This window comes from Mus pahari, chromosome 14 (assembly GCF_900095145.1).
Source record: "Mus pahari chromosome 14, PAHARI_EIJ_v1.1, whole genome shotgun sequence".
Taxonomy (NCBI): Eukaryota; Metazoa; Chordata; class Mammalia; order Rodentia; family Muridae; genus Mus; species Mus pahari.
Genome location: NC_034603.1, coordinates 35,099,587 through 35,123,008, shown reverse-complemented (window position 1 = coordinate 35,123,008; position 23,422 = coordinate 35,099,587). Strand labels below are relative to the sequence as shown.

The 23,422-nt window shown below is 43.9% G+C and overlaps 1 protein-coding gene across 3 annotated transcripts; it reads right to left on the bottom strand.

Annotated features, from left to right (window-relative positions):
- On the bottom strand, positions 1–23,014 carry Myh4 (myosin heavy chain 4). 3 transcript variants are annotated; one of them, XM_021211427.1, is made up of 40 exons: positions 22,993–23,014; positions 22,744–22,792; positions 20,090–20,333; positions 19,853–19,996; positions 19,370–19,526; positions 18,754–18,781; positions 18,546–18,660; positions 18,057–18,149; positions 17,851–17,914; positions 17,613–17,711; positions 17,395–17,498; positions 16,202–16,340; positions 15,330–15,448; positions 15,080–15,229; positions 14,358–14,528; positions 12,106–12,415; positions 11,039–11,112; positions 10,417–10,504; positions 10,219–10,336; positions 9,923–10,046; positions 9,697–9,833; positions 9,329–9,584; positions 8,405–8,647; positions 7,998–8,174; positions 7,654–7,799; positions 7,291–7,381; positions 6,812–7,201; positions 6,225–6,351; positions 5,773–5,891; positions 5,465–5,661; positions 4,853–5,036; positions 4,602–4,767; positions 4,382–4,506; positions 3,841–4,149; positions 3,063–3,266; positions 1,680–1,805; positions 1,424–1,594; positions 1,233–1,337; positions 1,035–1,130; positions 1–260 (listed from the first exon to the last, which is right to left on the bottom strand). In XM_021211427.1, exons 3-40 carry the CDS (start codon positions 20,291–20,293, stop codon positions 108–110), a joined length of 5,823 nt encoding a protein of 1,940 aa, XP_021067086.1. In that variant the 5' UTR covers positions 20,294–20,333; positions 22,744–22,792; positions 22,993–23,014; the 3' UTR covers positions 1–107. The 3 variants fall into 3 exon arrangements, with proteins under 3 accessions (XP_021067086.1, XP_021067087.1, XP_021067088.1); XM_021211428.1 differs by lacking the exons at positions 22,744–22,792; positions 22,993–23,014 and having other exon boundaries at positions 108–260; positions 11,039–11,110; positions 12,116–12,415; positions 20,090–20,293; XM_021211429.1 differs by lacking the exons at positions 22,744–22,792; positions 22,993–23,014 and having other exon boundaries at positions 108–260; positions 11,039–11,110; positions 12,110–12,415; ... (1 more) ...; positions 18,553–18,660; positions 20,090–20,293.
- Positions 23,015–23,422: the final 408 nt, after the last annotated feature.

The following is a 23,422-nucleotide window of genomic DNA, read 5'->3' as shown; positions in this document are numbered from 1 at the left end:
CTAGATTGCAAAATTATCTGCAGATTTTATTTCCTTGATATACAGGACAGTGACAAAGAACATCACATTTTGTGATTTCTCCTGTCACCTTTCAACAGAAGGATAGATTACTCTTCGCTTATGACTTTGGTGTGAACCTCGCGGCTCTTCACCCGCAGCTTGTTGACCTGGGACTCGGCGATGTCAGCCCGCTCCTCGGCTTCCTCCAGCTCGTGCTGGATCTTGCGGAACTTGGCCAGGTTGACATTGGATTGCTCCTCCTGTGAATGGGAACAAGTTGGAGAGAACAAAATTTGATGTTCTCTGCTTGTTAATTGCTTTTGTTGCTAAAAGAAGGTACAGGGTTTGCTTTATGAGTGAGAAGGCAGAAGGTTCTGGCGGCGTCCTTATTTGGGGGCAGGACAGCCCACGGCTTTGATGACATGCGTGAGTGTGCTTACAGTGCCCCTCCCCGTTTTTACTCTTTCATTTGACTTTCCCTAGCACACGGAGGATGCTATAGTTTCTGCACAGAGGTCAAAGAAGCAGGGATCTGATTCAATCTTGTCTCTATGACACAAACTTCGAAGAGAAGACACAGTAGTGATATTGGATACAGAGAGCCTTAAGGAAGAGTTGAGAACTGACAGAATGAGAAAGATTAAATTTTTTTTAAAAAAAGTTCAGAAGTGGATTTAATCACAATGTTAAATAAGGCTGAGGAAAACCCAGACCCTTTTTTCCATAGTCCCTGATTGCTGGACGTTTGGAATGTTCTAAATAGTGAGTGCGATGCAGTAGAGAAGCATTTCTGTGTTAACGTGTCTGAAACAGCAATTGAAGCAGTCGCAGAGAAAGGAATTAGAATGTCTAAAGCTCTACTCATCTGCAGCAAAAGTTTGGTTTTCCAAATAAATATTCATTTTCCTACCTAATTTTGAGCTCCTGGTTTGCGTATTGCCTGATAAGAAAGCCCCTTGAATTATGGGGACTTCAGTGCCTCACAGAACCAGCTGTGGTCCCGGACCATTCCCCGCTTCTGTGGAGATACTCACAGCCTCCTCAGCCTGTCTCTTGTAGGCTTTCACTTTAGTCTGTAATTTGTCCACCAAGTCCTGCAGCCTCAGCACGTTCTTGCGGTCCTCCTCGGTCTGAAAGATGCAGCAAGCAGATGACGTCATTAGCGGACACTGCCCCGCTAGTTTTACTTTCTCAAAAGCTGTAAGCCTGGCAGAGAAAGAAAGGGCAGTCACCTGGTAGGTGAGTTCCTTCACTCTTCGCTCGTGCTTACGAAGACCCTTGACGGCTTCAATGTTGCGTTTCTGTTCATTTTCCACCTCGTTTTCAAGCTCCCTCACCTGAGAGCGAGAACACAGTTAACAGGTTGGCTGAGACTGTTCACACACGCATGGGCAGGGGGCCGAAAGAAGACATTGTCACCCACCCTAGCCTCCAGTTTCTGGATCTGCTTCTTGCCGCCCTTCAGCGCCAGCTGCTCAGCCTCGTCCAGACGGTGCTGCAAGTCCTTCACCGTCTGCTCCATGTTCTTCTTCATCCGCTCCAGGTGGGCGCTGGTGTCCTGCTCCTTCTTCAGCTCCTCTGCCATCATGGCGGCCTGGCGAGTGATAAAACAGTTGATTAAAGGCTGACAAGGCCCTGCAGGATTCAGGCTTGCTATCCCCATCTCACCCTCTGCTTACATCAGTGATGGCTTTCTTGGCTTTCTCTTCTGCATTGCGGGCTTCCTGGACGATGTCCTCCATCTCTCCCTGGATTTGGGAAATGTCTGTCTCCAGCTTCTTCTTGGTGTTGATGAGGCTGGTGTTCTGTTACAAATTTTAAAAAAAAAGGAAAAAAGAAAACTATATTTAATTACATTTATAACCAGTGTGTGTAGACCTAAATAGTTGATAAGAAATGTTCAGAATAAAAACAAAATTTGAAGTTTATTACAAGTTCCTGGATTTTTCTACCTATATCTCTGGTCATAAAACAGGAATGATTCAATGTAAAATTTAATCTCTAGTGCCAAAGGTATTGCTTGTTATCTATGGATGCTTATAAACACAGAGTAAAATTGTCCAACTTTATCGTGCTATGTACCACACAGCTGATGAGAAATAACTTATTTTAGCTATTCATCCATATTGGGTGCCTCTATTTTGTAAGTTCATAAATAGCATATTTATTGATTCAAAAGATAATCAAGGGTCCCCATGTTTTTGGAAAGTTAACAGTATTTAAAATAGTCAATTCTAGATGCTCATAATTAGTAAGAAAAGCGTCACATATTAACTAATACTTGATTTTTAAAATTACAGTATGGATCTGAACATTTCCATAATTGCTCATTTTAGACATTACAGTGTTCAAAAGTATTCTGTTACATGGGTTTATTATTTAAAAAGTAGAGTGTGCAAGTGAGCATAAGAAAAATAACATGCCCTCAGTAAACAGAGGCAACCAATAATAACACCTTTGCTTATCCTTTTGAATATTTCTGTATGCTTTTTTACAAAAAAAAAAATACAGTGGATTCCTCACCTTAATTTGCTTTATTCTCTTTCTGTTTTGTGTCTGTCTTTCTGAGGCAATGAATGTTCCATGTGGTCATTGCAACATTATACCACCACTTATTTAAATAAATAATTGGATCACAAGTGTTAACTAGCACTAATGATGGTCCCATGGATTTGAACCCAAAAGCTCTTTCCATGTACTGTGATGTTAGCATGGTAATAAATATGATGGCTTACTATTTTTATATTCTATCAGCTTATTTATTTGCTGTGTACAGTTGTGAAAGATAAGTTGGATGAGCAACTGCATATTGTCTTCTGAGCTTTCTTTACATTGGCTTTAAACTCCAGATTGTTCAAGTCCACGACTATGCCAGCCCAAAGGTGGACTTTGTAAACTGTCTGTGTCTCAGTACATACTTAGGTCCCTCTTTCCATTTCCCAAAATCCTGGAAATATATCGCTGCCAACATTGCGTGTGCATCTCATGGGAAAAAAACTCACCCCTTCAGACTGCCTTTAGCTTCTGGAAGAGCATTTGATAGCCCTGGTCCTGAACCTCACCTGAGTGTGCAGGAGCTGCACACGCTCACTGGCATCCAGTAGCTCCTGCTCAGCCACTCTCCTGCTCCTTTCTGTCTGTTCCAGGGATGCCCTGAGCTCCTCGATCTCAGCCTGCATCAGGTTGGCTCTGCGCTCCACCATGGCCAGCTGCTCCTTCAGGTCATCCTGGCCTCGGAGAGCATCGTCCAGGTGCAGCTGAGTGTCCTGCACAGAAAGCAGAGAGACTCTTACTCACATTCCAGTGAAAGGGGATTCAAGTTTAATGACATGCTCACACCTGGATCTTATTAGCTCGGAATCTAACAAGTACCCTTAATGACTTGTTCTTGGATGCGTAGTTCGGTGCTTAAATTCAAAAACACATAATGGTTTATTTCAGATCACAAAAATCAATCATGGATAAATCTGTGAAATTTTGTATCAGGAAAGTACCCTTAAAATTCAGCTAAACTGGTTATGTCATTTTAGATGCTTACAAGGGGAGGTTCAGAGCTGGGTGGGTCACGCCTACATCCTAGCACTTGGGAAGATGAATTGTGTCATCAGTATCTACATATACCTTACCACTCATTTTGTCTCAGGTGACAAAGCAAATTCTCTCTTGGGCTTTTTAGTCTGAACATAGCTCCTTCCCAACTAGGTAAATACAATTTTTTTTTTTATCCTGATACTTCATTGCTTTGGTCATCTATATCCGATAATTTTCCTAAAACTCTAAGATTTGAATTCTATCATAACACTGAGCCTGCTGACACAACGTGTGTTCACCCCTAGGTACCTTCAGCATTCCCTGGGTGTTCCGAAGGTTCCTGATGGCCTCCGCAGCCTGGCGGTTGGCATGATTCAGCTGAATCTCCATCTCATTGAGGTCTCCCTCCATCTTCTTCTTAATCCTCAGAGCATCGTTCCTGCTGCGGATCTCGGCATCCAGCGTGCTCTGCATGGACTCCACAACTCTGAGGTGGTTTCTCTTCAGCTGATCTATCTCTTCGTCTTTTTCAGCAATTTTGCGGTCAATCTCGGATTTCACCTGGTTCAACTCCAGCTGGATGCGTAGGATTTTACCTTCTTCATGCTCAAGGGATGCCTTGGTAAAAGCAACATTTTGGTGAGCTCACTATGGTGGTGTCCCAAGAAGACATTTAGCCCTCCTCCCATACTTTCAATACGTCCCAACTTAGATTGTTGATCCTGCATTTGGGTGGTATACATGTCTAGGTTTTCTATGGTGGTATACGTTGTCCCCTAGAGCTTAGAAAGTGATAGGTTCCAGTTGGCAATTTTCGTTAACAGTTGGGTGAGGAAACAAAGCGATCTACCTCCGCTTCCTCCAGAGAAGCCTGTAATTCACTCTTTTCCTGATCAATCTGCTTCTTGATTTTCTCCAGCTCATGGATGTGCTTCCCTCCCTCAGCAATCTGCTCCGTCAGGTCAGAGATCTCCTCTGTGGAAGAACGGATGAAAGGAAGAGGTTGGAATGATGGCAGAATGGAAGAACCCAGTCAGAGCTGAGCAGCGGTGGTGAAGCTTGGGACTCACGCTGCAGGTTCTTGTTCTCTCTCTTTAGTGTCTCCAGTTGATCCAGAGACTCCTCGTAGGCGTTCTTCACTTTGAACAGCTCCGTGCTGAGAGAGCGGGACTCCTTCTGGGAGGCTTCAAGCTCAGCCTGAGTTTCCTCGTACTTCTGTTTCCACTCTGCCAGGACCTGGAAGCACGTCATTAGTTAGGCTCTGAAGCCAGGCAGAGTGGCCCCTTCCCCCCGGTTGTAAATCCCAGGTCAGGTGGGCCACCTTGTCAAAGTTCCTCTGCTTCTTATCAAGGGCAGCACAGGCAGCGTTAGACCTCTCCACGTCAATCATGAGGTCCTCCACTTCATTCTGAAGCCGCTGCTTTGTCTTTTCAAGAGAAGCACATTTGGAATTCACAGCTTCTACATGTTCCTCAGCATCCTGCAGACGCTGAGCCAGCTTCTTCCTGAGGTGGCAGTCAGTGTGAGAAGAATCAAAGTTAACAGAAGGAACTCTGCCTATCCTCTGATTAGGGAAGTCTATTTTCCCCTAAAAGCCCTTATTTCTCTGAGCCCATAGATTTTTCTAGAATTACTTCTTAGTGACCATTTTATCTCTCCCAGAATTCTGATTTCCCAGGGGAGCTCTTATCCATCTGAAGTGTCCATTTCAAACATATCTATGAAACCAGAGAGAAGGGGAGGGAAAAGGATGTATTTCTTTACTAATGATAGGGTCTAGTGGGATCCTAGACTGAGTACATGGTCCTCTTAACTGTAGATATGGAAGCTGTGAAATTATTTGATGCTCTTCGTAGTACAATTATTCTTTCCCATTTTCCTTCCCTTTTCCTTTACTTCAGTTTCTTTCTTTCTAATTCATTGAAACCCATACTTGGCCTCCTCCAGCTCCTCTGTGCGCTGGATGGCATCCGTCTCATATTTCGTCCTCCACTGGGCCACTTCACTGTTGGCTTTGGACATGGCCCTCTGCAGCTCGGCCTTGGCTTCTTGCTCCTCCTCGTACTGTTCCCGCAGCAGGTCACAGTCATGGCGAGCTGACTGCAGGGCGTGGGCCAGCGCGTTCTTGGCCTAAATGACCCAAAATTGTACACTGTGAGTTTGCATTCTGATCTCTGGTGGTTCAGTAGTGTGTCGGGCTGCCCGGTTCCGTGAATGAAAGTCTCAACCAAGGGTTCTCACCTTGGACTCTTCCTCTAGCTGCCGCTTTAGTTCCTCAATCTGTTGTGTAAATGCTTGTTTGCCTCGGGAGAGCTGAGAAACCATAGCATCTTTTTCATCCAGCTGTCGGGAAAACTCGCCTGAGAGAGGAAACACAAATGATTGAATTCTCTTCTCTCAGGTGGCCCAGCATATGACCCTCCTTATTCATAGACTGAAAAGAGCATCTCCAGAATGTTCATGAACTGCTTTCTTTGGTATTGTAGAATGGGGGAGTCTTGAGGGTTATGGAGGTAACACAACTTCCCCAAGCCCAAGAGATTGATTTTTCAGCCCGCTTCTAATCATAGCTTAGAGTCATTCATTTATAACCATCTCTTGTACACACTGTGCAAGGCGTGACCCCAGTTTCCAGAGTGGGGCAGACCTCTCATGCTTTGCTGTTGCCAGGCTAGTGTTGCTCAGGGACTGACCTGACTCTGTGTGTAGGCGTGCCTTCTGGGTTGACAGCTCATTGATCAGCCGCTGCTGCTCCTCCTCCTTGGTCTTCACTTCACTCAGTTGGTCCTCCAGGGTGCGGCACATCTTCTCAAGGTTCCCCTGTGATGGGAAGTAAAGGACAGGACAAGATGATGCTAAGTGAGATTTAGAGATCTGTTACTGTGTATGGCAGACACAGGCTGTTACTGAGGTTGCTGCCAAGCCTTGCACAGTGCTTGGGAGCACTTGGGAGCACAGCAGTGGAGGAGCATATGTGACTGACTGACTGAATTTGTAAACATCAAAACTAAAATCCTTTCTTTGGGGAAACATGAACATCATTTATGGCCCACATCATGTAGAGGGGACCTTTACTTGCCACTGCATTACTATTGCCATAGCCATAGCAACAACATTTAAGGTGATTTTGAAAAATAAGATGTGGAACCTTGAGAGGTTCCATTTAATACGGTGATGTCAATCAGAAATCTCGGATGATGTGTAGTATGGCTAGCTAGAGTCCCACACAGTATACAGTCACTTTTAAGTACTTCAGATAATTTAAGAAGTTAGGAAAGACCTTGGCTTTGGAGACCGTCTCCATGTTACTAGCGAGATCGTCGATCTCCATCTTCAGCTCACTCTTCTCCTTCTCCAGCTTCTGCTTCACCCGCTGCAGGTTGTCGATCTGCTCCCCGAGCTCAGCCACACTGTCCGCGTGTTTCTTCCGGAGAGCCGCTGCTGTGGCTTCATGCTGCAGCGTGGCCTCCTCCAGGTCCCTGCGCATTTTCTGGAACTCGGCCTCTCTCTTCTTGTTCATCTCGATCTGGGCTGAAGTGGCCCCGCCGGCTTCTTCCAGCCTCTCGCTGATCTCCTCCAGTTCCCGGGAGAGGTCAGAGCGCTGCTTCTCTGCTTTGGCCCTGGAGGCCCGCTCTGCCTCAATTTCCTCCTCCAGCTCCTCGATGCGGGCCTGGGGGTGGTGGAAAGGACCGACTCAGCTTCCTAGATCAATCATTTTTCTTTAATGATGAATTAGACAGATAGAAGCCGTGGATGTACCTGCAACTCCTTGATCTTCTTCTGCAGCTGCATGCCGAGGGCCTGCTCATCCTCAATCTTGCTCTGCAGGTTGCTCATTTCAAACTCTTTCCTAGTTTAACAGCAGCACATTAGCTCATGGTTAATTCTTCCCCCAGCCTTTCTACCTATGAATAATTGAACTTTTTATACTGCTGGCCTTAAAAGAGAGAGAAGTACATGTTTTACAAGTCTACCCAGTGCCATTCTAATTAAGTATTTTTAAAACTGGCCATTGTTTATTTTACCACACATATGATGAAGCAGTCATTTGGAAACACTTAAACCGGTGTTTCCCCTGCACCCGCACAGTGAGAAGCCAGAGTTGAATTCTATTGCTCTTACTTTTTGAGTTTCTCATCCAGCTGCTGTTTATCGTTTTCTATGTCCATTGTGGACTCTTGGGCCAGTTTCAGGTCCCCCTCCAGTTTCCTCTTGGCTCTTTCTAAGTCCATCCTCAGCTTTTTTTCCTGTTCCAGTGATCCTTCAAGCTAAATCATAAGGGACTTTGTTAAGCCCTGAACCCTATGTCCTTAGCTCAAGAAAAAAAAAAAACAACTTAGAAGCAACAACAAATAGCACAAGGACTCTCAGCCTGCATTTCAAGGCTCATGGGCTCTGCTGGTGGCTTCATTTCATGATGGCGTATGTCACCCCTTATAAGGAAAAAGACTGCTTTTCATACTCACATCATCCACTTGCTGTTCCAGCTTGGTTTTGGCTTTGGTCAGGGTGTTGACTTTGTCCTCCTCTGCCTGCAGGTCATCCAGGGTCTGCTGGTGGGCCTCCTGGAGGGCCTTCTTCTCCTTGGTCAGCTTGGCGATATTTTCGTCCAGGCCTGCCATCTCCTCTGTGAGGTTTTTCACCTTTAGATTTGGACAGATGATGGGAATGTTGAAAAAAAAATATTATCTTGCCAAAATACATGATAATTTAACTTCTGAGGACAGCATCCTGACAGGGAACACAGCAGCCATTATAAAAGATGGCAACATTGTAACATTTTTCCTTTCATGTTCCGTGATTTTAAGGTTTAAGATCCAGTCTTGAGTACTCGTAAATGCTGTAAATGCTTGAAAGTGAATAGTAGTTGTACCTTGTTCTCTGTGGCATGCTTTTCCTTCTCAACCTTGGCCAGTGTCAGCTCAAGGTCATCGATGTCCTTCTTCAGCTCTGAGCACTCGTCCTCCAGTTTCCTCTTCTTGGCCGTGAGCTCCGCGTTGATCTCCTCCTCGTCCTCGGCTCTCTCGGTCAGCTCTTTGATTTTGGCCTCCAGCTGGATTTTGGTTTTGATCAGCTGGTCACATCGTTCCTCTGCATCAGCCAAGCCATCTGCTTCCTAACAGGAGAAATAGTACACTTCTATTTGTATAGGATATATCAAAAATACACAATAATGTACTCAAAATTGGGAACAGATGACTACCAGTTGGTCTTTGAGTAGGCCATTAACTTGCTAACTTAAAAAAAAAAAAGTTAGACAAAATGCAACGACCTCAAGACCTTGATAAAGTAGATTAATATAATCCCTCTACATATCTAAGTGTAGAAGGTAAATTGAGGGAAAAGTGGCTTTGTTGGAAATACATATGATTTACTAGCCCTCAGTCCTTATGAAATAGTCATTTAATAATTCTTGAACTCAGGGTTGTTTGCCTCACATTCAATTAAGGGCTTAAGTTAGCCTGTTTTTGTTTTTCCCTGCTCTGATAAAAAATAATGTGCTTTCTAGTTCCATTTACCTCTATTTACCAAGGAGAGACTATTCTAATATAAGAGGATGCTCCATACAGTAAGGAAAATGTCTAGATGTTTTCATGACTTTGTTTATATGCATATATGAACATAAGCACCATTCGGCTGCTGTTTCTTTGGGTTTGAATCTTAGTGGATTGGAGGGCAGGCAATCACAATAGGTGCCTGGATAGAAATTGTTTACTCTGAGCCCTGGGGTTGCTTATATGCCGTCACATCCTGACGACGAACTATGAAAGGGCTATGTGCAATATCTGACACTCACAGCTTGAACCTGGAGCTGCAGGTCATTTTTCTCCTGCATCAAAGCTACCATCTTTTCTTCTAGTTCTTTCCTTTTTGCCTCTGACTTAGCCAGATCCTCCTTGGCCTTCTCAAAATCTTCCTTCATGTTGGCCATCTCCTTCTCTGTCTCTGCACTCTTCAGCAGAGGTTTGATCTTGAAATACAGCTTCATCCAGGGCCAGTGTTTCACATTCATGAAGGCGCGGACGTTGTACTGGATGCAGAAGATGGACTCTCTGTGGAAGGAGGAAATTAGAAAATGGGCAAAGATGTGTGAAGTGACCATCACACGTGCTCTGGATTCCGTGATGAAAGAGATGGGAAAGGCAAACACAATTTGCTCCTCACCTCCTCTCCATCATCTTTTTGAACTCCACCCTCATCAGGTACCCTCTGCACACGGCTTGAGTGCGGGTGATGAGCTGAGCCAGCTTTTCATCTCGCATCTCCTCTAGAGTTCCCAACAGGCCAGCTTTAAAGAAAACCTTGGCAGAGAGCAGTTAGATCGTTATTTCACCTCAGGCAGAAACTCTGAAAGTGCTAAAATTAAGCCAGCAATTTGGACTGGTGGTACCTTAGTGTGACCGAATTTGTACTGGGTGTGGTCGATGTCAATGGAACCCAGAAGCTTCTCAGAGGCCTTCTTGCTATCAATGAACTGACCTTCTGGGATAGCACTTGCATTCAGGACTTTGTATCTGTCAAAACGAACAGCATAATTAAAACACATTTTTTTCCCTTGTTGAGAAATAATAGCTAGAACAGTAGCAGCTACTATTGAAAAGATGGATCAGTCAAACAATAGAGGACCAAACAGCATTTAAAATTTAACAATGCTCTATGTAAAATGTGAGTAGATGTGAGACACACCTCTGCTTGAAGTCTGCATAGAGGATCCTGCTGGGGAACCCCTTCCTACAGATGCGGATGCCTTCCAGCACCCCGTTACACCTGAGCTGGTGCAAGACCAGTTCATGCTCCATGGCACCTGGAAAGCAGAATACATTCTCTATAGTCATCTGAAGAGAAGTCACACTGGGGTTGCTCTGTGCATGAGAAGGGTCTTACCAGGAGTCTTAGTTTCATTGGGAATGAGGCATCTGACAAAGTGGGGGTGGGTGCTCTTCAAGTTGGTCATCAGCTTATTTAAATTCTCCTATAAAACCATATGGAGAGGTTTAGAGCAACCTGTGGCTATAGAGTTTATTTTTCTTCTATCACATTCTAGTGAGATGTCTCTGATAGATCATGGTGACCAAGGGGACTATCCTATGTGTCTGGAGGGTAGATTTCTAGAACATTCCTTGTTATACATAAATAGTCCATTCCAGTTGGTTTTTCTCAAACCCCAATAATCAAAAAGATTTTGTATTAAGACTTTGATCATAAGGAGTAGATGTTATGGAACACAGCGGGTGGTTTTTAAAGAGGGTTTGATTTCATTTAAAATGTCTTTACTGCCAGATCTTTCTTATTTGAGGCTTGGGAGGGGGGCAAGACCTCATTTATAACAGGCTTTGCTATGAAAGAGATACAGTGGGTGTGTCTTCTTTTTTTGTTAAAAACTTCCAGAAATATTTTTTTCAGATTTTTTTCTACCAGTTTTTTTTCCACCGTTACCATAAGCATCCTTTAAAATTTCTCACTAAAGACAGTATAATTATCTTCTAAGTGTAAGATTATACTGTACCCTGAAGAGAGCTGACACGGTCTGGAAAGAAGAACCCTTCTTCTTGCCACCCTTCTTTCCACCGCCGCCACCCTCTGAAAGGCAGAGTGGAAAAACGGAGATCAGGATGGCCACGTTTCTCAAGAGTATCCATGACACTCCCCTCCCCTCTTCCTCCTTTCATAGCTCATCTTCCTCAATTCCAGAGGAAGATACAGTCATCACTGACATGCCTTTAGACACCTGGGTAGGAAGACTTTTGCAAAAGATGGGAAGATGTGGGTATGAGGTGGGACTCCCTGATTCCACCCAGATTAGCAGTGTCTGATTCCTGAAGTACCCACCCAGAAGACAGGGGAGCAGGGTCCTGCCAGTGCACACGTGCCCCGAACAGGCAGAGGTGCATGCATGCTTGCTCCTAGGTAGTTAAGCTTGGCTCACTAGCAGGGACCCATAGTTTCTATTTTTCTTTGTTCCCGTGGTATTACTTGTACATTTAGACTTTGGATACTTCAGGAAAGTAATACAACCTCATTCAGTTGCCCTAGTGCTATGACCCAGGTGGAGTGTTTCCTTATTTCTGACTTAGCAGGATCCTTGATGGAAGCAAAATTATTGATGTGGAAAAGTGGCTGGTACAATCATCAGCAAATCCCTGAACCTTTCTAAATCTACTGATAAATGATGCTGTGGACTGCACAATCCCTGATGCCTGTGTACCATGGTTGCTGAATATGCTTTCTTTTATTTCACTCATGTTGGCCTGAGTTCTCACAGTAGATGTGGCAATACCTATATCAGTGGTTCTCAATGTTCTCAGCGCTGTGACCCTTTGATACAGGTCATGTTGTGGTGACTTTAATCACAAGATTATCTTAATTCCTACTTCAAAATTGTAATTTTGCAACTGTTATGAATCATAATGTAAATGTCTATATTTTCTGATGGTCTTAAGTAACCCCTGTGAGAGGATCATTTGACTGTACCAAAGGGTCACAGGTTAAGAACCACTAACCTGTACTGTCTCTGAGAAACTGTGTATTTTTGTGATGTGATTCTTAGAAGAAGTTGATACTATAAAAAGTTACCTGCTTCAGCAGCTTGCCCCCCAGAAAATAGGAAAGCCAGAGTCTTCAACCCGGATTTCTGGTACAGCCCTACAACGGTCTCATTCAGGGGGTCCTTGTTCTTGTCCAGCCAGCCAATAATGTTGTAGTCCACGGTGCCCGCATAGTGCACCAGGGAGAAGTGAGCCTCAGCCTTGCCTTTGGCGGGTTTGGGCTTCTGGAAGTTGTTGGACTTTCCAAGATGCTGCTCATACAGCTTGTTCTTGAAGGAGGTGTCTGTCGCCTTAGGGAACATGCACTCCTCTTCCAGGATGGAGAAGATGCCCATCGGCTAGATATTAAAAAGGGAGAAGATCGTGATGGGTCCCTTAGAAAATCATGCTCTGGCAATTTGTGTGATTGGTACAAACTTGAAAAGAAGGCATTCTAAAGGAAGAACTTGGAATTATGCCTAAACAGATGACATCCTATCTCATCATTCCCCTCTTCTAACAAAATACGACCATCATCATATGAAGAACACATAGGATATTCTTTGCTGAAAGACTTAGTTTAAAAGCCCATCTGGACCATCTGGCAAATGTGTTCAGTATGTAAGATGAAATTCTAAAGCTTGATTTTTATCCTACAAGTGCATATATACTCTGATAGACTCCTTTCTCACAGTGTAACATCCTTGACCACAACTCTAGACATGGAAGAGATGGGGGAAGGAGAGGCTGTATCTGATGAACAGAAATGAAACTTCACCAAGAAGAAAGTGCATCTCCTGTGGCCTCATGGAAACTCTCTGTACGGTCAGCCCTTCCCCCACGTCTGTGGAGATAAGGACTGGTGATCCAGCAGGTTTTGCTCACGAAGCAGTCTGATTTTTCTGAGACAAGAAGACTAAAAGCAGATTTAGCATTGATGATTTTCCAAACTCAAAAATTCATTCTCAAAAACTGTTTTTGATAATCCAGAAGTTGAAATACTAATGAAGGAAGGAGATGCTTTTTCTGGAGCCTGCATAGTTTTCATGAGCAGTGGAAGGATTACATCTCCAAATTAACATATTTGCCTAAGTTATGCTACCTAGGGTTTTATTTTTCTGTTTTTGTACATTTTGATCTAAGTATTTGAAATTTTCCTAGATGACCATTCCATTTTATTTCTCCATTGGTATTGTTTAGGGAGATTTCATGTAGGTTCTTTCTTGGTACCAACAGGCACATGACAAGATCTCAATGTGTGCCATTTGTGTGGGTGTATGTGCGTGTATGAGAGAGAAAGGAAAAGACAGAGAATGCATGTGTGTGTGTATATGCTTGAAGGCTTGTGGAAGCTAGAAAAGGATGGAGGATCCCTTGGTGCTGGTGTTCCAGGTGTTTGTGAGCCATTTGATGTGGGTGCAGGAATCACAATTCCAGACCTCTTGATACTGCAACAAGCATTCTAAAACCACTGAACCATCTTTCCAGTCCCAGGAACCTACCAGTTCTGAACGTTGAAGTTGTTCAATGATGTCTATCTAAACATGATACATCTGTTGCTCCAACTTAATCTGATGGATCTCCTTAATGACTAATTCTCTTAATTACTAATAGAGAATTCAGAGCTCATTCCGAAGGTAAGGTCAAATAGAAGTTTCATATATTTACTTTAGAGTAACCATGAGTAAGGGATGACTTGATAGATTCAGCAGTTAACTCCCCAACCTTAAGCATCTTACTATACAATGCCCTGTTATGCAGAACACACGGGAGGTTACATGCACGATGCAATATCATAGTCATACCAGTAAAAATTAACTATCCAGCGACTGGCTGTGCTTCCCTCCCTTCCTTCTATACATATAAAATCATGTAGGAATAAAAAATGAGGAGTAAGGAAGCCCATGCAAGGTTGTATGTGCCTTGAAGCACTCAGGACACAGAAAGAGAAGGATCTCTGTGAGTTCAAGGTTGGCCTGGTTCTACACAGTGAGTTCCAAGGCCAGTGTAGGTCACACAGGGAGACCCTATGCCATTAAAAAACTGAGGAAGCATGAAGTTATAAGAGCTGAAAGTGCGAATCCATGTATTTTGCATGCGTGTGTCATTGTTCTTTCCTGGAGACTACTGTACTTTATTCATTAGTAACAGATCACCCACAACATGCCTTCCAACTGACCACAACACACAACTGTGTCATGAGGTGCCACTGCTTACTCTTTGAGAACTGACATTGTAAGTACATTTAAGAAGGAGGACACTGTTTTGTGCCTGTTTTTAAGTTTCGAAAGCCACACAAACCTTCTCAATGAGCTCGATGCAGGCCGCCAGGTCCATCCCGAAGTCGATGAACTCCCAATCAATGCCCTCCTTCTTGTACTCCTCCTGCTCCAGCACGAACATGTGGTGGTTGAAGAACTGTTGCAGTTTCTCGTTGGTGAAGTTGATGCACAGCTGCTCCAAGGTGTTGAACTAAATAGGAAGAGATAAATGAAGGCAAGCAATTGGTCATAAGTTCCCTATTTGTTCCTATGAGTCAGCTAACACATTTTCTTTTGAAATTTTGAGGCATTTAGAGTTATTATATTGAAGGTTTAGACCTTCAGCTCATCCCTTAAAGGGTGTTATAATTCTAAATTAAGAGCTAAATCCTCAAATGTCTTCTAATGAGCTATATTAAATATTGCATATTGGGTAAAATGCTGTTAAATAGGAGCTCTTTGAAATATTCAGTTAGGGTAAGCTAAGAAAGCACTTCTACATTTGTGTGCTTGAACTTAAGATCAGTTTTGAACAACTGTGGCCACCCTGTGGGACTCTCTCTAGTCCTGAAAACACAGCATTCTCTTTTATCCTATTCACACTCACTGACGTGTTTTCAGATCCTCCCAGTGACCCAATTCATCAAGAATTTGTACTTTTTGTAGAGCATATTTTATCTTTTGTGAAGAGGATTTCCAGGGCTCGAGCAAGATCAGTCACATGACTGCTGAAGTACATCTGCTAGTCAGTTCATTACTCACGTCAAAGATCTCAAAGCCAGCGATGTCCAAGACCCCGATGAAGTACTGCCGGGGCTGCTTGGTGTCCAGCTGCTGGTTGATGCGGGTGACCATCCACAGGAACATCTTTTCATACATGGCCTTGGCCAGGGCACCCACAGAGTTGTACACCTTCAGGAAGAGCATCCGTTTAGTTGTTTGAGTTGGATGCAGGGATGAACTTTTAAGTCTCCAGTGGTTCAAGTGAATCTGGGGCTTCAATCACACTTACCTGCTGCACCGTCTGGCCTTTGGTGACGTACTCATTGCCGACCTTGACCCTGGGGTAGCAGAGGGCTTTGAGCAGGTCAGCAGAGTTCAGACTTGTCAGATAGGCAGCCTTGTCAGCAACTGTAGGGAAGATGTAATAACAGTGGGCCTGACAGTGACTTACACAACTTCGTGGCAAACAGTGATGCTGGGGACAATGGTTTCTCCCAAACAGTGAGGCGCAAATGTTGTGAAGTCTGTCCATTTGTTTAATATGCAAAGCACTCTCGCTCTTCATGCCAACTCTAGTTGTTTATATGTTGGAGCTTGGGAAGCCTATGCTCTGTGTGATAGTTAAAATACAACAACAACAACAACAACAAAAAAAAACCACTGCAGATAATCATATGAGAAATCCTATCCCAGTGATGGCAAGGAAATTCTGAATTATTCGCTGGAATAAAATGTGCTCCCATCAAGAAGTAAGCATTTTCTTATAAGAAAGAAGCAAATGAAGAATGAAGAGGGGTGAAGATGTAGTTCAGAATGAAGCCATGGGTTCAGTCTCTAGCACCAGATAGATAGACAGACAGACAGACACATATGCATGCACACACACACACACACACACACACACACACACACGCACACACACATGCACGCACACACACACACAGGAAAAACAGAACAGGGGACTGGGCAGAAGTAATAAAGGTCCTATAAATTTGCTCAATAATGTAAAATATCAATGTATCATCTCTTTGCCCTAAACCTTCTGTCGCTCCTTAGAAAGGTCAGGCAGTACAAACGGGTCCCTGCTTCTGAAAAGGCTCATGTCACCAGTTGTATCATATGGATGGTGACAACAGGAGTGTGGTGACGCAGGAGTGGTACCTTCGGTGCCGTCTGGCTCAGCTTGCTCTTCCCTTTGCTTCTGCTTGAACTTCATGTTCCCATAGTGCATCACAGCACCAGTGAGCTTGTAAATGGCCACCTTTTCATCTGCACTGAACCCCAGGATGTCCACAGCCGTCTGTTGAAAGAATTGAATTAGCAACAAGTACCGCCATGGCCGGCTTGCTGGGGACACTAAGGGGTCTGGCTTCCCACTTCCTCACCATGCTTTGCCTAATATCTGACTAATACTCTGATGGCTTCCGAGTCCGTTTCTTCTCTGATCCACGGGGTAACATCAGAAGACACAGATCAGCCTTTGCATGTGAGTAGTGTGGGTGCTAAGACAGCATGTGTGCTCTCCACACACTTTGTTGTCTCTTCTCTCCCAGCTTGTATCTCCTTCTCCTATGTTGCCCTAACAATGCACAGCCCCAGTCTGCCCTCTTCCCACCTCACTTGATACGGATGACTCTGGAGAGAGGCACGAGAAGAACATTGGCTCCCACTGTTCCTCCACATGTTTCTCTGATACCAGGTCAGAGATTGACTGACCATGGGGGTGCCTGGCCATGAATTTTTCCTGACCATTCACATTTGTTGTAATGCTTTCTGTTTTATTCAGCTCAATCGGATTTTGTTTATGTTCTTAGTTACTCATTCTAAACATTGATGTGGTTTATAGACAGGAGCCAGCATCAGTAGAGGTATACGAAAGTGCGTCTCTCCTAAAACTTCCTCCTTTCCTGACACTACATATTATTAACAAGTCCCTGGAGTAAGGTTGTTACACTTTTTAAAAACCTTTCAGAATAGACTACTTAGTCTAATGTTACAGCTTTTCCAAGATTCCCGAGTAAGGAGGCTAACATAAGGTAGAAAAGAAATCACTATATTATAGGATACAAATGTTGAGCCAAGAGTGACTAACGCCATAAGAAGTAAAATGACCCAGTTAGGTGAGGGATGTCAGGTACCTAACATTTATTGCAGATAGGAAACGCAAATGCATGTGGGGGGTGGCATTTAAATCTGTGATTTTTTTTTCTCCCTAATATAGAAAGCCTGAAAGGTAGCCCTGTCTGACCCACTGTCTGTGCTAGTCCATTTCACTCTGATAGAAGAAGAGAGGGTTACATACTCTCTCCCGCCTCTTCCCCAATGCATATACTCATCCATAATAGATGACTTACATCTGTGGCCATCAACTCTTCCTGGTCATCGATGCTGGGCACTGTGATTTCACCTTGACTGACATAAGCAAAGTCATATGGGTTGGTGGTGATCAAAAGCATCTCTGGACACATGGAAAAGAACATGCAGAGTTAGTTTGGTTCTCAGCCCATTTCAGAGGGACATCCTAGGCATGGTGTGGTCTTCCCTGATGGAAATAAATCAGGATGTTCCTTACCGATAAGCTCTGGTTTCTTATTGGACATGATTTGGTAGAAGATGTGGTAACTTCTCTCAGCCTTGAGCTGGAAGGTGACCCTGGACTTCTCTAGCAGATCTGGAAAGACAGATTAAGCATGTTTTAAATGGTTTTAAATGATTTGAATCCAACTTCCTACAGCAGAAAGAAGAGCAAGGGTTTCCAATGTGCGTGCCCCCAAGAAAAGGCTCTCAGGCACCAGTGTTCATTAACTCACAGGTTTCAATATCTGCAGAGGCCAGTTTGCCTGTGGCACCGAAATGGATTCTGATGAATTTACCCTTAAAGAGACAAAAGAGGGTTGGTTAGAAGCTGGAAACCATTTCATTAACTCAGGGCCAAGTAAGTGGAAAGTATGTTGGCGTGGCATATCTAAATGTGTGGTGGTCATTCTCACACCAACAGGACAACCAGGAGACTTACGAATCGAGAAGAGTTGTCATTCCTCACAGTCTTGGCATTGCCGAAGGCCTCCAGCAGGGGGTTGGCACTGATGATTTGATCTTCAAGGGTCCCCTTAAGAGAAATGGGAAAGGAAGGTAAAGTTTAGGTTATCTAAGTTGTATATACTAAAAGAGCTTCCCATCTGTCTCCCGCTCCCCCTTGGTCACACCCTGTAGCTAGGCAAGACTTTAGAAGGACGGTAGGAGCCCATATTGGAGAGTGGGACATGCCTGTGACATGGCTTGATTTCTATGCCTCTCAGGCCCCATTTTGCTTCTGAGAAACGGCTGTGGGGACTCGGGCCTGTAACTTGCTAACCCTGCTGATCTGAGCCTCACAAAGCCCTTCCAAGGTTTATTTTCTAAACCTTGACATAGTGGGCATCTGGTTGCTATGGTTTTGGCATGCCACTGTCACACTTTGAAAAGCCTGGTTTTCCTCCTGCCTCTCTCAGATGGCCATGCCCACCTGCATTTTGCCAGAGGGAGCTTCCTCCTTCTTCTTGTCCCCAGTGACTGCAATTGTTGCAAAGTACTGGATGACACGTTTCGTGTTCACAGTTTTCCCAGCCCCGGATTCTCCACTGAGGGGACAGAATGAAAGTCAGAAGGTAAGGCAGGAGGTCCCACCCTAACAATCAAAACTCAGCAGACAGAAAGGCATGGCGTCTACATACGTGATCAGGATAGACTGGTTCTCACGGTCTGTGAAGGGAAGAAACCACAAAGTAAACAAAAGCACAGACACTACTAAAGTTGTCTTCTTCTTTTCACAAGTCTTAGGAACGAAGTGTGGAAGCTGTACTGATCATCACACTGGTGTCATCATGAATGTGGAGGATTATGGGATGCACCAGTCCACTCTTTTACAAATACAGGTGGTCTAACAGTTCCATGTCTCCTTTCACTTGGATCAGAGTTCAAAATCCTGTCATGTTTTGAATGGCCAAGTGGCTGCATTCCCTGTAGTGCTTGTGAAATTTCAAAGCTTACTTTTTTTTTTAATGAGATAATACAGTAGATGTAATTAAGATGCAGAGTTGATACCTAACTTTGATCAAATTGAACTGAAATGAGCATCAACCAATTTGGATTTTAGCATAGGCGGCTAAGCAAATTTGCCTATGCTTTTGTAATCGGTGCATCACATTCTTCATCAGTTTTGCCGCTCCTACTGCTCTTAGCACATGTGCAAAGCATTTCTTTCTCAAGGGGCTGGCCATATGTTCTCGCTGCTGCATCTACAAGTGTTTCCTAGTGCTTTGTGGAGGTTGTGATTGTGGATGTACTCACCAGTCAGCATGAACTGGTAGGCATTATCAGAGATGGAGAAGATGTGGGGCGGGGCCTCCTGTCGCTTTTTGCCTCGGTAGGCTGCCACCACCTCAGGGTTGTACACCGGCAGCCACTTGTAGGGGTTGACGGTGACACAGAAGAGGCCCGAGTAAGTCTGTTCACAAAGATAAGGATGCTCAAGTCATCCATCACCCCATTACTCCAACTTGGAAATAATACTGTGTGGGCCAGGAAAGAGGATCTAAGGAAGTGCGGATCCTCGCGAGGCTTCATGGCTGCATCCATTGGCAGCTTGCCCTCTACCCCTCCCCCATTGTCCGCTGCATCACTAATGTTCCAGAGAGCCAACTAACGCAGTTAGGCAGAGAGCTATGGGCACGTGCATTTTCAAAGACACCATAATTTACAACACTGACATAATGGGCCATTTCAACAGCAGAAAGTACACGGACTTGATGAAACACAACAGGGGACACTCACATAGATCATCCAGGCTGCGTAACGCTCTTTGAGGTTGTACAGCACAGCGGGCTCGTGCAGGTGGGTCATCATGGCCATGTCCTCGATCTTGTCGTACTTGGGAGGGTTCATGGAGAAGACTTGATCATCCTTGACGGTGACAGTCTGTTAAGAATGGAAGGATACAGTTGGTGCCAACTAATTAACAGAAGAGTATTCCTGCTTCCCTACCTCTCCCACGTCTTGCTTTTTACTCACAGCTCCGCCTTCGGTCTTGGCTGTCACCTTCCCCCCTTCCCTGCTCTGCACCGTTGCTTTCACATAGGACTCCTTAGCATCTACCACAAACACGGATGACTTGGCATCAAAAGGCTTGTTCTGAGCCTCGATTCGCTCCTTTTCAGACTTCCGGAGGTAAGGAGCAGCCTCCCCGAAAACGGCCATCTCCGCGTCAGAACTCATGGCTGCGGGCTATTGGTTGCAGCTCAGGGCCAAGGTGCACCTAGAAGAAGAAATGGACATGAATGATAACTCTGGCCTGTGGGTCTCCACGTTAACAGGGCAGTTTGCTCACTCTCTTATGCCATTTCGGGTTTGTCCTGTGGACTCTCCAGGGAGCTAAGAGAAGACAAGAGTACCTAATAGTTCTGTGCTGATAGTTTAACTTTTTGAGACATTTTAAGCCTTGGTTCTTCTTTCTGTATTATGAACCACAGTTGAGAGCTGTGACGGGGATGCTAGCCATCCAACCACACTTGCCAGGCTACAGGTGTGTTCAGCAACTTTTGTTGTTTCTGTGTATTCTTTATTTTAACCCCCTTTCTTTTTCCTACCCATCTGTTCCATTTGTTTGTTTGTCATTATGATAATCGAAGGACATAGAAAATAACTTTTCTGTGTCATCTTAATGAACTTATTTTTTAAAAACTTAAATATTGCTTGGTGTCATGGTACACACTTTTAATTCCAGCACTTGGGAGACAGAGGCAGGCAGATCTCTATGAGTTTGAGACCAGCCCGGCCTTCATAGTTCCAGAAAAGTCAGAGCTACATAATAAAGAAATACTGTCTCCAAAAAAAAAAAAAAAAAAAAAAGCCATTCTCCCTTGTTACAACTATTAAAATTGAATGCCAAAATCATTAAGTTTTATGTAAGAAAAAAAAACATCTAAATTCAGGTTGAATATTTTATGCACACAAACTTGTAGTTAACTGACAAAAATTAAGTAAATAAAGGAAAAATAAGCACAATGGATATTAATAAAATATTAATATAAGGAAAACTGTAAATTAATGACAAATGATTTTGTCCCAGGTCAAAACCAAGTCCCTCCTGTCAGTTTCTAAACTATGCATAAGTTGTCACTCTTATCTGAGCACAAGTAACGCTGAAGAATTACTTAAGGAAAAAAAGCATCTGCATTTTATTGAGATTGCCCAGCGGTCCCCTATCAAAGTCCGTCTTTGCCAGTTTATACTGGCTTCAGCCTCCCCCACCCCCCCTTGTTTCTGCCCGGTCCTTACTGCATCTGGCTTATTTGAAAACATCACCTTTCTAATTTCTCTCCTGAAACTGATAGCCACTATGAACTTTCAAACAGAAACCAATTCACAACTTTTTTTTTTTTCCTAACTGACAAATCCTGGTCAGATAAAATAACTCCCTCTCTGGCCGGAGTGAAGGCTGGTGACCTCTGGAGTGGAAGAGGAGCAGTACAGAAGGCAGCGTGCAGGCGCTAATGATGGCAGTGATGACAAAGGCTCTGATCTTTCATGGACTTTCCATAAAACATCTCAGTCTACTGTTGTAAACAGTGCATCTCTTCTCAACATAGATACAAAAATTTTCCCCATACTGTAGCTTAGAATCAACAAAACGCTTATGGGGAGATGTGGAAATTGAGACCTGTTTTCAAGGGATAGATATTTAAACATTGGTGTTAGTATTTTCCCTTCAAACACTATTCGATGACCTTGTTTGGGGGGTTTTAAGTGAAGCACTTTTGAATTGATTACTCTGCCCTAATGATTGCTGTTATGCAGTAGATCCTGGGGCACAGGAAGGATACTATCTCTTTGCTCTTGCCTCAGCAGTCCTTTGTCACCTTTAGGCCACTCGCCCTCAAGGGACCGCCACTTTGTTGTGTGGTGTTGGGCTCTATCCACACAGTGGTGATCACCTCCAGTGTCAACAAGCAACATTTATTCCCTTGGAAGCAATAGATTTGCTACCTTTTCTACATTGACATTACCTAATATATTAACTATAAACTTCCTTAAATACATAGCAAGTTTTCTTCATTTATATGTTCTTCATGTGCATTTCCTCATGCAGAAGACAGGAGACCCACTGAGCGTTTTGATTGGTGGAAGAGACCTTGGCAACCACTGACTTAGATCTTAGACAACAAGAGCCAGAGGGACGTTAGCAGCCGACTTGAATCTGCCCTTCTGATTTTACAGATGAGGAAACTAAGGTTCAGCAAGGTAAAGAAAGGGTCATCCAGGGTCACCGAGGTGGTAAAAGGCAGTGATGAGCTATGAGCCCGGCTGTCTAAGTCCAGGTCTAGTGTTAATGCTCTTGCAACACACATGTTTGAAGACACGTAAAAGCTAGCTGGCGTGACTCAGGGAGTTGAATTGGTGAAAAGCTTAGGTTGGCACCAAGGAATTTTGACTTCTGGTGCAAATGTTTACTGTGGTTTTTTTCTACGTATATTAAATATACAACAAACTGCTAGAGGAATTGCACAAAATTTTGTTTAAAAGACAAAGTTTCATGAGAAGCTGCTTATGAAGGCCCATTGCTTCTATGTCCCATAGTAAGGTAGAAGACAAAATAGTCACTCATTGGAATTTAACAATAGCCAGAGCCCTTTGTTCTTTGGAAGGTAATAATAAATTTCTCTTACCTCTTGTGTTACCAGATGAAGAAGGAGGCAGGCTTGAGTCAGACAAGTACTGTTGAAAAAAAAAAAGAGATGCTGGGTATTTCGCCCCCGTTGAATGACAGTCTTAGAACTATATTGTATGCAATGCCTTTCTCAAGGATGCTGCCATGACTTAAAGTTTGGGAAGGAATGATCATCTCCCTCACATGAGCACTCGCTCACATCAGGAGTGCACAGCTAGCCAAGTGTGTGTCTGCCACACATACCTACCTTTAAGGGTTTGAGGAAGGACAGGACAGAGGCACCCCAGCTTCACTTTTATAGAGGCTGTTCTGCAAACACAGCAGCCACCTCAGCTGTCCTAGCTGGGGACCTACTTGGCAAAACCATTTTTGGCAATCTCTTTGCACAATATTCACTGACTGTGGCTGTGAATGGATATAATTAGAAATATTTCTTGTCATCTATAAATAATTTGACAGGGGATGATCTAGGGTTCTTTATAGGCATCTGATAGGGAATGGAGATCCAGGGGGTGTTGGAGGCCGTTTCTCCCGACTTGGGTGTTGTATCATTCATCACAGAATTCAAAGCCAGGTCCCTACTTACTCTCGTGCCTATAAAGCTGTTTCCACAGGATGAGCCCGGTGTGAGAAGAGTGGGACTAATTAATCTGCGAGTGCTTAGAGCCATTACGGAG

What these genes read in the sequence shown, in the direction of transcription:
- Myh4 (XM_021211427.1), bottom strand. Translation starts at nt 20,293, where the DNA reads ATGAGTTCTGACGCGGAGATGGCCGTTTTCGGGGAGGCTGCTCCTTAC. An exon ending in CTCTGCAGATATTGAAACCT is followed by an intron (nt 17,712 to 17,850) that starts GTGAGTTAATGA and finishes CTGTCTTTCCAG; the next exon opens with ATCTGCTAGAGAAGTCCAGG. An exon ending in AAAAAGATGATGGAGAGGAG is followed by an intron (nt 9,585 to 9,696) that starts GTGAGGAGCAAA and finishes CTCCTTCCACAG; the next exon opens with AGAGTCCATCTTCTGCATCC.